Source organism: Rhipicephalus microplus, chromosome X (assembly GCF_043290135.1).
Source record: "Rhipicephalus microplus isolate Deutch F79 chromosome X, USDA_Rmic, whole genome shotgun sequence".
NCBI lineage: Eukaryota > Metazoa > Arthropoda > Arachnida > Ixodida > Ixodidae > Rhipicephalus > Rhipicephalus microplus.
Window position 1 is genome coordinate 260,676,341 of NC_134710.1, and position 14,504 is coordinate 260,690,844.

A 14,504-nucleotide genomic window follows, 5' to 3' on the forward strand; every position below is an offset into this window, starting at 1 on the left:
TTAGTGAAACATAAAATGCCAATGAAAGTATAGGGGAGGTCATCAGACCAAATCGTGAGTTTCTTGTGAAGAAAGAAAAGTGGGTGAAAAGATAACTTGCCATGGCAAGGAACCAAATTTGCGACCTTCGAATAACGCATTCGATGCTCTACCACTGAGCTAAACGGCGGCTATCCTCCCAGACACTTTACAGGGTATATATGTGAATTCAAACGTGAGAATGACAGTCAGCGCCATCTGTAGCCATGGCGGTGAGTGTGGCACACCCTTTATTAGCCTGTGTCACGTCACGTAACACGTGAACTTATTACGAGCAGGGCAACTGTCAATAGTCCCTCGTATACATCCTAAGGCACCAAGTCTGCCAGTACGAGACCCTCGTTAATAAAATATCAGATTTGCACATCAGAAATGGCTGTTCACTGAGAGGGTCTCTATCGAGAGAGTATCAGTTATTCAAAAATGGTGCATTTAAATACGAACGAGTCCAGCATACCTTCGAGGTTCTATTTGCGTAAACAAAGGTTCCTGTAGGCTCGCCGTTGCCATTTTTTTCTGATGTACTAGACAGTCAGGTTTAGAACTCTTAGAACTCTGACCCATTACTCTCTTTTTCATGACATGGTTAAACACTATCAGCTTGCATGGGAGCTGAAAATTCCCACTCCCGCACTTAAAGCTCTCTCTCTCACTTGCACACGCTGCGGTTCTTCAAGCTATTTTATTGTTATTTATGTACTAACCTGAGAAGCAGAACTTTCACGGGCTCACTCTTGGGGCTGTAGCTCGCAGACTAAAGGTCAGAACGAAACTCGGCAAATGGCAGTTTGTTGCGTAAGCCCGCCAGTACGCGCGCTTTGTGGCCGGAGCACCTTCTCTCTGCCCCTTGTTAAGCCGTGTGAAACGCTTGGTTTCTTTTTGAACACACTGCACGCATAGCTTCAACGAAGACCTTCAAGTACAGTTACATTGTGCCGAACGAACTATATATAGGAAGCGTTTTTCGTTACTTTGTCTCTGATGTTATTTGCGAACTTCATTTCATATTCGCAAATACATGAGAGTCACGTTTTTTGGAAAAACTGTATTAGGCTCACCTTTCAGCTTTTCTGTCATAACAAATCTAACCTTCTCTCTTGTCAGGACTCTATTCGAGTATGAAATAAAAAACGGGGAACCTTTTTGATAGCAGCGATCCGAGAAAAGAAAATGTTACTTACGTTGTGCGATGGACAGGTTCGATTGCGAGCCGTTCTGTTTGCGTAAACGGCTGATTTTGCTTCATGGCGACCATGGCTGTAAGCTATTTGCAACTAATGATTTCGCAGCTAATGCCTACATATCAGCGCAAACTTTTCTCCTGTCAACAATTTTCAGTGCAATAAAGTAGAAGTCTATTCTCCGGTATAGTGAGTTCACTCAAAAGGAGAGGAGGAGGAGAAAGAAAGTTTAAGCGGAAGGACAGGGAGGATAGCCAGTTCTTAGACCGGCTGGCTACCCTGGGCTGGGGAGAGGCTTGAGAGGAATAAAGGATTATGAAAAGAAATGATGCGAAGAGAGAGAGAGAATTAAAAAAAACAAATAGCGACAGAGGAAAGGCAACATCAAAGAGTATAAGACACTAAAGTCTGTCTCTGAGGCCAGTTGTGCGCAAAAAGCACAGCAAAGCTTTCAAAGCCTTACTTCTGGGCTGAGAATGGGCTCAGCCAATGACCCAAAATCTTTTTTTCCGACAAAGGCTGATCATCCAGTCACACTCAAAAGCACTTTGTTTTATTTCTAGGAGATTTGTCTTTCTATTTCAGAAGGTATGATCATAATATGAGTGTCAGCCCAAACAATTATCTAATGTAGTAGTTGGTAAAAGCTAAAAAATGCTTTCACAACTTTCGAATGTACAGCATATTAGCATTTCTATTTTTTTCTGCGGCGTACGAACGACATCATTCCAGTTCGAATATTTATGGTGCACCTATTTTTGAGCTCTCCATTGAAAGGGTGCATCGAGAGAAAGAAGCCTAGCACTTTACTACTGTGGTGTCGCTTTATTCCACCACGTCCGTGTTAATGCGCCAAGTATTCACGTTAAAGCTCTAAATTAATATTATTATTATTATTATTATTATTATTATTATTATTATTATTATTATTATTATTATTATTATTATTATTATTATTATTATTATTATTATTATTATTATCTGATCTGAGTGCACAGTAAACACGCACACAGAAGAAATATGAAGAGAACATGCTGACAACTGCCACCTATAGGGGCACAACGCCTGCCTGCTCCTTTGGAAAGGGAGGCATACAGGAAATAAGAGAACAAAGAAGGAGAGAGAGGAGGAAGGTTAAAAGAATAGGAAAAAACACACTAAAAAATAGTCACACAAAAAATCACATGAAAAATCTCATGAAAGCACTGAATGCATCAAAGCAGTCAATACTGCCATCCAACAGCTCACAGCACTGCCGTGGCTGAACGTTGGAAGACGATTTGCTTCAATACGGCAGCAAATAGTTTGGTAGTGCTTGGAAAAATCTCTAGATGACATGCTCGCTTTACGTCATCTCCCTAATATGAAGTTTTCTACCGTTTTAAACAGGCAGTTCAACCATTGCTGCAACATCTCAAAATGTAACTGTGAAGTTGCCTCTTTCTTCTGTATAATCGAACATGATTAATAATACTATTGGTATACAGATATGTCGCATTATCTCTCGAAAGCTTTCACAGGGAAGTCAACAAGAAGAACTGAAAAGAATATCACTTGCTTTGTGATTAGTCACTGGGCTTAGAAATTCACTGATCTGCTTTTCAAGCTGGTGACTAGCGCACCCAGACCGCATTACTACCAATTCAGCTAGTCGAAGCGAATAAACGGGAATTCAACTTATCAAAGCTAATTCCAAGCTAGCTAGTCTAAGTTACATTCTATAAGTCACGTTACGAAAAAGCACATTTGTGTATTTCCGAAGAAGATCAGACACGTGAACGCGCGATCCTGTTGGGGTCCTCCGCTCTTGCCATAGCCCTTTTGAAAAAAAAAAAAGCAAGCCTGTAATAATAGGCAAGCCTTGCGTCTTCTTCTCGCCGACATATAGAGAGAGGTGGCGCGGGTAAAATGATGCCCACGTGAGGAGTGGGCTCGTGCCCTGCGAGCGGTGGAGAGGGGGAAGCAAGTGAGAGCTGACACGCTGCGAGTGCATGGCAGGCGAGGGAGAGAGACGTCACCACGCACTGCTTGGAGGGTGTTCGCTATTTGGCACCGCCCCAACTCCTGCGGCGAGGGGAGTGTTGCGGACGGAGGGACAGCATTACACAGGCTAGTCAAAGAGCTGCTTGCATCTGAATTTATATTCAAAGAAATGTCAAAGAATGTTCAAAGAAAAGCACCCAACTGTGAGTATTGTGCGCAGAGTTCAGCGTCTTGGTCTGTGTGGGAGTGGTGCGAGTGGTATACGGCCTTTCAACATTTTAACGGCGTTTATGGAGAGTTGTTACAGTTTTCCCGAGCGAAGCCGCACTCCGCTTGACGTGCATGTTCAAAAGGCCACGTTGAATCACTACAATAAATACTTGTGATGCTCTCAAGAAACTGTAAATTTGTAGCTAAATGATGCAGGCGAGAGCTTCTTAATTACGCAAAAAAGTTGATTAAGAAAATTTTGCTCTCAGTTCTTTGGGGTCCCAACCTTGTTTTTTTCCTGCGCCCACGTTTTTTTTTTTTCTGCACAATTGACGTACGTACTGCAATATCGACTGCATCAAGCATTTTCCGCCCTCGTGATCCAGTTTTTTCGGTCTTCCGTTTTTTTTGTGTGTGTGCAAGCGAGGAGAAGTATACGAGGGATAACATGAAATGTTCTTCCGTTTCCGCTCTCTTTTAAGGACGCCCAAAGAAGCATGCATGGGTATCCTTTGAATAACACACAAAGAAACGATGCTGATATGGTAAAAATATATATTTTAGACAGGGCATTGTTATAGACGTCGGGCGTCTGTCATGATGGCAAAATATATATACTCTGCATTTGGCATCTTTGTCACTTCTTTCTTGGCAATGCTGTCACACTGCTTGCATGCAGTGTAACGAAATTGTGCTCGGCAGTGGGAGAAAATGTTAAGTAGCTTCCTCATGTGCTATTTACAACACTCGATAGATGAACGCACAAAATTATACGATATCACAAGACGAGAAGACACGCCATGGTGGGTAGTCATCGGGCAAATATTTTTTGCCCGAGAGGGCTTTCTCACTAGCATTTCTAGTACAATACCTGCTGAGAATAAAATATCAATATATTTTGTGCACCTTGTCTTTCAGTAGCAAACTCTCGCGTGCCACCGCTAATCTAATAACTATCACTTGATCCGTATTTAAAATCCTAAAGGCGGACATTTGAATGTGACGGCTCACTTAAATTGTAATAAAAAATCTTTGAACAAACCTCACTCTCAACTTCCCAATAACTTTGATTCGTGGACGCTAATTGCAACCAACTTGCCTCATTTGCTAATTAAAATATAGATGATTGGTTGGAATTTACGCGAACAAATGCTGATAAGCATAAAGCGGCTCATTTTTCGCATCATAAGCATTGAGTAGTTTGATTTTAGTTAATGTAACCATATCTTCACCTACTGCTATTTGGGAAACTACTAGTTGTAACGAATAATTGATTTATATTTTTGGTGGAAATATCATTTGAATATTTACCAGGTGAGTTGGGTGTAGTGCTTTAGTTTACGTGCCTCGTTTTCGTACATATCTTGACGGTAACCCTAGAATGGCGGCGATAAATAACGCGTAAAGTTAGAATTGCGATAAGCTGCCACCACTCAGAAAAAAAAATTGTCAATAAAACACGGTTATGTGATAAATAATAACAGTGGCACGATCAGATTTTTTTTACAAACGTAAACCCATACTCAACGCAGAGTTGCTGAAATACACAGTTGACCTCGTATCGCAAAAAGGCAATTCTTCGATTAGCTACGTTTTCATACTGAGAATAACGTCCATATACATATTTTCTGCCTAACTGCACTTTGCTATAACCATTGCCTTCCGTAAACAAGGACCGAAGTCGTGTACTTGAGCGGCTTACTTATACCGTAACGAAGTTTTGCAAGGTTGGTCCGCACACAAGAACTCGCTACTGAAATTTCGTAGTTGTATTTCTAATGCAGACATGTACAATTTTTTTTCATTCTAATTTGCAATTTAACCTATTCATATATGTTTTTGTCACGTACAAGATTTATAAGTCACACATTCATAATATCTTTAGGTCTGACACTCAAGTTGCCCGCTTAACTCAACATTTCACTACTAACGAGCAGCTTGATTGCCAAGTACTGGGGAAGTGTGAGCCAGTGGGCTTTCCTAGACAAGTTAGGCTTGCTTAAAAATCTACTAGCCGATATTCAAAAGAGCTTAAACTGGCACTGATTGATATGTTATAGCGAAGGATAAATAACGCGCTGCAGAAGTCCACAAATACCAGATATTCAAAATACGACAAAATGGACAATAAACAGACAAAGTCCGCAACGGTTTTGCGACAGCTTCGTGTTATTAGTGATTTTTCTATTATGTGCACCTTTGCAGCGAATCATTTAGATTTTAGTTTTAGGCACCACGACAGAACATGAGTTACGTATTTCCGGTTGTCTGCGGTACTAATTCATATTATATTCACAAAAGTATTTGTTCGTAAGCATTCTTTATCATCAGTCGGACACTTGGGCTAATGTTATTATCTAAGTGAATGATAGGTTCTTGATAAGCATTGCATGAGATTGTCTGTTACAAATAGTGGTAATGTAAGACTTTTTTTTTTGTCATATAGACTCTGTTCCATGTGGTGACGTTACACAATGGGGATGAAAGGGTGCAAAAGGCGATTTTTTCCTCAGCAATCTCTGACGAGCAGATCGGTGAGCGCCGTGATATAGCTCTGGGCCATCTGAAGTGTCTCGAACTTGGACAACTTCCGGTCGTCGCCGATGGAAGGTACAACTTGACGCAGTCGATCGAAGGCGACGTTTAGGCCGTGCATGCGCCGCCTTTCACGGGCGTTCGCGGCGAGCCTTCGTTTCTTGACGATTACGGGAGGTGCCGCGGCTGCTGAAGCTGGCGCTGACGTCGCAGATAAGACCTCTCCGCCAGCACCACCATGTTTTCTCTTCCCAAGAACGAGCGTAGAAGTTTCGCCACCAGTTCCCGATCCAATGGAACTGTCCGAATACAGTGCTGGTTCGTCATTGTCGAATCCACAAAGCCTACCTCGCAGGGCCAGTAGTCTCTTGGCTTCGTCACTGAAGAACCTGTTCGCGTCGGTGAATAGAAGGAGGTCACCATCATCGTCGATGCAAGCTGTTGAAGCGTGGTCGGAAGGCCCCTGCTGTAGACTTCCTGTGTGGTGATGGCCAGAGTGGAGAGATTGCTGACTTGGACAGGCTATGCTGAAAACGGGAACATCCTTGGTCATGCTGTACGCACGGGTTACAAACTGGCTGCCGACCCCGATCGGCTCCATCGTCATAATGGCTCACAAGAGCTCGTGGAGGCTGTTCTTCGGTTTTCGGCCTTGAGTGCTACTGCGTTGGCTGCAGTCCGCTTTTATCTGCAATAGAAAATGCAAAAGAACGCGCAATGGTAAGTATTACGAATTGGTAACTGACTGAACAACCTAACGAAGTCTTCAACTACACGAGTCCGCCTTGGCGAGGTTAGGCTGCTCGACCGCTGACCCGAAGGTCATGAGTTCGGCCCCGGCCGACTGCGGCAGTCACATTTAAATAGAGGTGAAATGGTAGAGGCCCGTGTACTGTGTCATGTCAGCTGCACGTTAAAGAACCCCAGGTGGTCGAAATTTCTGGAGCCCTTCACTACGGCGTCTGTCATAATCGTATCGTGGTTTCGAGACGTTTAAACCCAGAAGATTATTATTATTAATATTATTATTATTATGACTACTACTACTACTAGTAGTAGTAGTAGTAGTAGTAGTAGTAGTAGTAGTAGTAGTAGTAGTTGTAGTTCAAGTCAACTATAGGAGACGTAATTACCAAAGCAAACAAAAGAAAAGGCTGCTCATGCTTTTTAACGAAAATGAAAATATGAGTTACACCTATGCTGTTCGAAGTGAGCGGCTAGTTATAGGTAGCGTTTGAAAGATAAACCCGTGAAATATCTGTAACAAAAGAGCAGAACGAAAATGATTGCAGTTTTATGTATGACATTCTTACAATCTACACAAACAGAGACGATACCACTGAATCATGACATTATCTACAGCAACCGCACGTTGGAAGTATGGCGCTACAAACACTGATTGGTTAGTCGCTCGCGCTACGAAAAACATATGGAGTACCAGTGTAATGGCCGCTCCATGGAAAGGTTGCCTTTACGTCTAGTGATCCTCTACACCAAGTTTTTTCCGAGTTCCCAGAAAATGGTGGTGACATGCGAAAAATTCTGGGCTGAGAGGTTTTATTATCCAAGATTTTTCATATTGAATTCATGGCGATGAAGGCACCCGTACAATTTATGAATGTTGAAGCAGAGGTAATCTTAAAGTACCAACACGTCAGTGTGCCGCAGGGTTTTTTCCTAAAAAAATACAGAAGAAATTGCAGAAAAGGAAAAGATAAAACACAAATACACAAATCATTTCCAACTGAAGATGAGACAATCTGATGCATAACAAAGACGAATTCGCCAGGATGTTTTAAGAAAATTGTTGCCACCGCCACCTTATTGAAGACTTGAAGATTATGAACATATTACTAGAGAAGCCACAATGCGCCACGGTAATCTATAGCTGACCCGCAGGTTGCGGGACCGATTCCCAGTCGTGGTGGCCTCATTGTCGATGGAGGCGAAAATGCTTGAAGCCCATGTGCTTATATAGATATTTGTTCACGCTAAGGAGCCCCACGTGGTAGGAATTTTCGGAGCCCTCCACTACAGCGTCTCTTATATTTATGTGGTGCTTTTGGGACGTTAAATCCCAACAATCATTATTATACCATACAAGCCACGAAAGCTCCCCATTCATACCATTATGACTTCGAAAAGTAACGAGTTTGGAAGACTAGCTAGTATTTTAATATGTATTAGGGCAGCATTCCACTTTCTTGCGTCATCTTTCTCAGAAATATTGCGCGATCTATGGCACATGTTTTTCTTTGTGATGTCCAGCAATACCTCCTTTATCACCGCTGTAAATAAACTTTATCTCCTTTTTCTTGAGCTTAAAAGTAGAGTGCTATAATAGCAGTGTCTAGGAGAAACGTATTGAATGCATGATTGCTCTTGCCGATGCACATGCTGCATGAACAGAGAGATGACAAAAGCATATATGACGTTGATGCAGCACAGTGCTTGTAAAAGGCTATTTACCCTTGACGTCAAGTGCTGTAATGTTCTTGAGAGACCCATGGTAAAAAAATAACACAGCAAAGAAACACCCGCGATTGGAGGAGATATATACAAAACGAGATATTATCACGCCTATTATAGAGCTACAGTATTCCCAGGTCTGTAGCACTGTTGTGGCTGGTGCTGTTTTATGTATTTCTATAGTCACCTCTTCATTCATTTCTCATTCATTCCTAGCGAAACACTATGGAGCATTGGTGAATAACGTTACGATTGATGCCAAGGAAAACTTAATTGAATATGACCACATACGCCACAGGTAAGGGTTTTATCTCTTTATTTCATTTTACGGTATAGGTGACGGTAAGTAAAGCATAACAAGGAACTGATGTATTGTTTCATGGCTCCTAGATAACGTTACGCAACTTCGAATGAGTCATGTTTGATCAGAGGCGTCTTAATCATAGCTGTCACCTAAAAAAATAGAAAAACGACAAAGAAAACATGAAATACATTTTTTTACTATTTTTGGCGTTGGATGTTGAGCTGGAGCTATAAGCATCGCCTAGAACTCGACAGCAACTTACAGCCATTCAAATGAGTAAACTTTACCGCTGAATATCTTACGATACATTCATGTTAGGAGGTTTCGTTTGCGTTACCCTAATATATAGAATGCTGCATCGTAGTGTATGCAGCTAAATTACAAACGTTTTTTTCTTATAAAATAGTCTCTTCCTTTTTATTGCTTTCTTAACGTGGCGTCCCAGGCAGCTTTTGGTGTGGTTCTTGCAAGAATATAGGGTTTCCTTTCCTTGTAACGTGTTTTTCAAGTTCAAAATGCTCACCTTCTGTTGTGGGCTCTCAAGAAAGTCATGTCTACGCAGTAATTGCATGCGGTATAGCTCGTAGTACCTTACTCTGGCAGCCACTGAAGGCCATACGTACTTTTTATGAAGCAGTTACAGACATCCTTCTCTTATTTTGGTCTTTTCAACACCAGTAAACTTGTTTTTGACGGCACTAAATAGAACTTAAAAACGGCTTCTTTAGCTTAGTAGAACGAAACCTAGTTTCAACTCGATTTTCCCTGAATAAGTAAACCAGCATTACATTGTTTTGAGATGCATTCCACAAAAGCAACAGCAACGTTTGTTTCTTTTGAGCTATGGTTCAGTGTCTGGTTTTCCTTAGTGCAAAAACAGTAAGGCCTGTAGGACGCTGTTAGTGGCACAAATTCTAGACTCCTAATCTATGTCTGGTGCCCCTGAAGTCGCAATTATCTGAAACCATTTGTCTCGAGCCTATTTCCTCGAGTTCTATTCAACAAGATATATTTATCTGCATCTGAACCTTGAAGGAACACTAAAGTATAATGATAGGTCGGCTTAGATTGATAAATTGTACTCCAAGAACTCTAATGTCCTTGATTTCACAAAAAAGGTTTTTTGATAAAGGAAAAAATAAAGGCCAAAGTTTTGCTTTTACATTTGGCGCCGACATATCCAGGCGTGACGTCACGAATTTAAAACGTATTTACTGTACTTTGGCGCCACTTGCTCAACAAATTTCCTCAAACTTAGTATGTAAAGTCTAAGGCCCCCTCATAGAATAATTTGCCTAATTTTTTACACATTAGGAGCTAAGCAGGTACTGGTAAGCGCTGCTCCGGAACAGGGGAGGCAGTAGTATATATATATATATATATATCCCTGCCCACAAACGTCACCCCCGCACATCCGATGTACTTCTGGAGCCCCTGGTCACCACTGCGAATGTTGAGGAAACTGCAAGTTGGCGTTGAGTGAAATGGTATTTGTGCCTCTTTTCTCGCTTTCTAGACGTCCTCTCGCCGCAAGCCGGGTGATTTGGTATCCTAAAGAAATAATTTACTAATACGCGAAAATCGCTTTTCTCTTTAGTGCACCTTTGAGCAGAACACAAACTAAGACTGATTACAAATTCGTAACGCTCGTAGAACGTCCCCCCGTGTCAGACCATTGTCACCATTCTTTTTACATTGCTGTCTAAGACGACAGTATAGTTGATGAGCAGTCTTGGTTCCCAACTGCGTAGCCACAAAAAGAGCCTGGAAACACTTTTTGAAACAATTATGGAATGGTATAATTACTGGGATATGTTGTTTTCGCGAAAAATCTGTTGGAAACCTTTTTGTATCCTTCAAGTACAATGATTTTGGAGAGAGTCATCACACTTCCTCTCGTCTTTCTTCTTCCGTGTCCTCTGGGGAGTGGGAACCCGCGGATGCAAAAGCAAAGTGGCCAAAACACACTTGCCCAAAATGTTACGTCAGCACATGTCACGGCCTGGGGCATTTCCTATCGCTTTTTTTAAATAGCTAATGCTACTTTTGCTCCGTGAAGTGGTATGTGCTCGAACTCAGTGGCGTTGGTCAGCACACTAGGCACGTGCCCACCCCCCCAAAATTGTTTTCGCCATGGCATGTAGAACGAGAAATGGCCATTTTAAGTAAATACCTGCCCTCCTCCCCCCGCTCGCCCTTCAAAATTAAAAAAAAAATGCCCCCTAGCCCCCCCCCCCCCCCTAAAAAAATTCTGCCTACGACCCTGCTCGGATGGTCTACTGATGCCACCCACTCGAAGATTCGTCGACCTCAGGGATCGATCAGAGCTGACGAATGCTGAAGCCCCTCGCCAATGAGCGGAGTCACGTTTTTACTTGTTGTCCGTGGTCTTCGCTCTAGGACACCGCAACACGCGACTGCCGTGCGTATGACGCAAGTTTTCCTAACCATTAGGAAAAGTTGCGCCACCCGAATTGAAGCTCAACTGGGCTGGTGTATACAGGCTCTCGTTGGGTCGCTCCTGTTTGGCCGAGCTACGTGTCTATGCGCAGCAGATTGATTCGTTCTTTACTATACAGCTTGACAGTCGGGTAGCAGATTAATCCAGATTCCACATTTCGTACAAAGCAGCGGTTGCCAGTTTCAGTCAGCTCGCGAGCTGCGGACATCGCAAGAGCCTTAAAAGAGAGCCAGGGTTTGCTGAAAAGGGGGTGCGTTGCCATGGAGAGCTACAAATTACACATCTAGGAACTGTCGTAGCGTTCTCAGTACAGGATAAGTGCTGGGCTTTGGCACTTTGTCTTTGAAAAACAACACGATTGGTACGTTGGTGTCACCTAGAGTGTAGGTGAAAAAGGATGCTATTTGGTCGGTTCGAAATACCAGGCCTGTAGACATTTCGTTAATTTAACTCAGTTTTATTGAAATTACTATCACAGAGAATGTTCGCAACCAAAAACCAGCAAAAAGCTGTAGCACCAGTTTCCTACGTAGGTGTTTAAAACCTTGCGAAAAAAAGAGCGAAAAGCTTTTTTGCAGATTTTGACACAATATAGCAAGTTTCTAGTGGTACCTACCGAAATGTATTTTTACCCATATCCACGTGGGCATCCTATACGCATCAGTCTTTCCTAATATATTCAAGAAATGTTTCAGAGCCCTTTGAATTCGCAACAAATATGGCTCTGTACATTCTCGATAGTACACACGATTTATATTTCATGACCACGTATTTCTATACATGAGAAAAAAAAAAGCACGTGATTTTACAAGAAAGCATATGATATAACTCGTACAAACTGCATCACGTAATCTGAACACGGTAGGTCACGCTTAACTTGACATGCAGTTAGCGTAACTTTATTTTATATACATGTGCACTGTCCCAGTGCGCAACGCAAGTGCTATGCGGTTGAGAAAAGTCACCTAAGTAACTGACGTAAACATTTCGTTGTAGGTGCACTCCGCGATCGAAAAAAAAAAAAACTCCTTTGGCAGCGCTTTCATCAAGTTGTCTGCCAAGCACTCATTGACGTGGCTATTATATTGTTTTTATTTGTACAGCACCCAATAAAAGAAAAGTAAAAGCTCGGAAGGCAATGTATACATTCAGCAACTGCATTGAATATTTCCCACCGTTTTTAGTGACACTGGGACCATAGTCGTGCCCTCCAAAAAGTACAATGTTGAGGTATGCTTTGCTCAACGAAGTTAAATTAGTGTGTAGAGAATATTGAATGTATTAAAATGACTGTTTGGTCACAGTTGTGCAGTTGTTAGCGCCAAACAATATAAACAATTATAATACGAAAATGCTTCGATAGTGTTTGCCATGTATTTCGTACTAGAGGTAGCTCAAGAGAATTGAACATATGAATGAAAAGCCACTCTTAAGGCAACCATTGCAAGCAATTCGGACTAATAAGAATAATTTTTTGGCTGTGTGGGCTGTGCGGGCTTAAGTCATAATTTCATTAACAGGCATGCTGAAGTCAGGAACTCAAGATTAATATGGACCACCTCATATTCTTATCTAAGTACGAGCGACAAAGCGGGCTACCAACTGCAGCAGATAATAGAACAGTGCGGAGTATCCCTGACGTAAAGAATAATTGTCACTATTGTCAAAAGCACATCGATTCTACTTACTTCTCTCCTAATGTGAGCTGACAAGGTAAAGTCAGTTGGCGTATACTGCTATCGTGCACGGAGTGACACTGACAATATGTAACCCGACGAGTAATTGATTCGTTACATAAAGGATGATACCTGAGGGATTGTCTAAACCAACAATACTTATACAGCACGTGCTCACGCATTCTGCGGAGCAGGTGAGCGCACAAAGTTACAATAAGACCCGCGTCGAGTGCCACTTGCGTACACCCTTGACACAAGCGCCACTCGAGAAGGGTATCATGCCTCAGTTACAATGATCACTCGTATCAGTGCAGATTAAAATCAACGGATAATCGATTTTTCTTACCTTTTACTGTAGCATGTCCGTTCCTGTTGCTTTGTGGTATGGCCAAAGCAGCATTCGCCAGCCCACCGGCTCGTCAGGGGCACGTGGACGAGGCGCGTTGTAAGCGTCTTTCCAAATTTGCCGCCACGCTTTTCGTGAAGCTTCCGCCGCCCGCGAAGTGAAGATGATTTTTTTCTTTCCTTCTTAACAGGCCCCCTTGTCTAGTTTAAGGAGCTGGCGAGGGAGCTCGAAGTTCAGGACAAGGCGATGAGGGTAAATCAGCAGGAACCCGGCCCCAATGCCCCTGGTCACGTACCGCACACCGCTTCGGTGCTAGTGAGAATGAGTCGCGATGCCCCCGGCCTGCCAACATTTATAGACCCTGGTGGCATGCCCCCTCCTCTTCAACATGCCCACCCTGGCTTCCCCTTTCTCTCTCTCGTCTTCTCTCTCTTCATTGTTCAGCACTGACACTGTCCTTGCTCTAATCGTGCATTGATAGCCTTCTTTCTCTTTCGGTGCCTCGTAGGCCGGTAAATATACTTCCCCTCTGGGTTTGAAAGAGGGCCTCGCAGTGGGGAAGGGGGCCAGCGGAGAAGGAAAAGCCGACGGGGGCATTCCCGTGGAACCAGCACCCGTTATTACGGAAGAGGGGGTCAGCCCTGTCGGCATCGCGAGGAGATGGAACAAAATGCGCGTCAACTTGCAAACACCCTCTCTGGTTTCGCTTCTCTCCCTCTATTCTAGCCTTCTTGCCACTGAAGTCAGGCTTCCCGTTTTCCAGTGCTCGGACCACGCTCCCTCGCAGTATCGAACATTACTGTGCATTTGTTTTCTGCGAGCTCTCCTCACCTATGCTGTGGCCATGTGAACCTGCACCGCTGGGAAACACAAGCCACGTGGGCCGATGCGCACCGCGGTAAGCGTAACAGCCGTTCTGGCGGTGGTTCGCGGGTGGTTGGCCAAGCGACACGCGATGATTCAAGTTGCGCGCGCGATCCTCCTCCGCTCGCCTCAGCAGCACTATCCTTCTTTCCAGCGCCGTTTGCACACTGGAGAGAGGGCATGCATGCATGGGTGACGGTGACGACGAAGCTACCACATTTCTGCTGGTCAACACGTGAAACGCGCCCGTGGCGGCACCTGGTTCCAATGTCAGGAGACAGGCACTACTCCAATGATGCGTTGCGGGTGCTCATCCCCGCTTTTTGTGTTTCGTTTATATGCTTCACAATCGTAGGATTGAGGTAACAAGATGCATAATTTTCTATTTTCCTTGTAGCAGTATCGAACTCAGTTTGTTTCGCAGTTAGAAGGCTGT

General features: G+C 43.2%; 1 protein-coding gene across 1 annotated transcript; it reads right to left on the reverse strand.

The window, feature by feature from the left end:
* Nucleotides 1-3,954: 3,954 nt before the first annotated feature.
* On the reverse strand, nucleotides 3,955-13,461 carry LOC119162252 (uncharacterized). Its single transcript, XM_075881478.1, has 2 exons — nucleotides 13,205-13,461; nucleotides 3,955-6,636 (listed from the first exon to the last, which is right to left on the reverse strand). Exon 2 carries the CDS (start codon nucleotides 6,553-6,555, stop codon nucleotides 5,923-5,925), a length of 633 nt encoding a protein of 210 aa, XP_075737593.1. The 5' UTR covers nucleotides 6,556-6,636; nucleotides 13,205-13,461; the 3' UTR covers nucleotides 3,955-5,922.
* Nucleotides 13,462-14,504: the final 1,043 nt, after the last annotated feature.

Bases quoted from the DNA above. Each gene is read 5' to 3' on its own strand.
- LOC119162252 (XM_075881478.1), bottom strand. From the start codon at position 6,555: ATGACGATGGAGCCGATCGGGGTCGGCAGCCAGTTTGTAACCCGTGCG.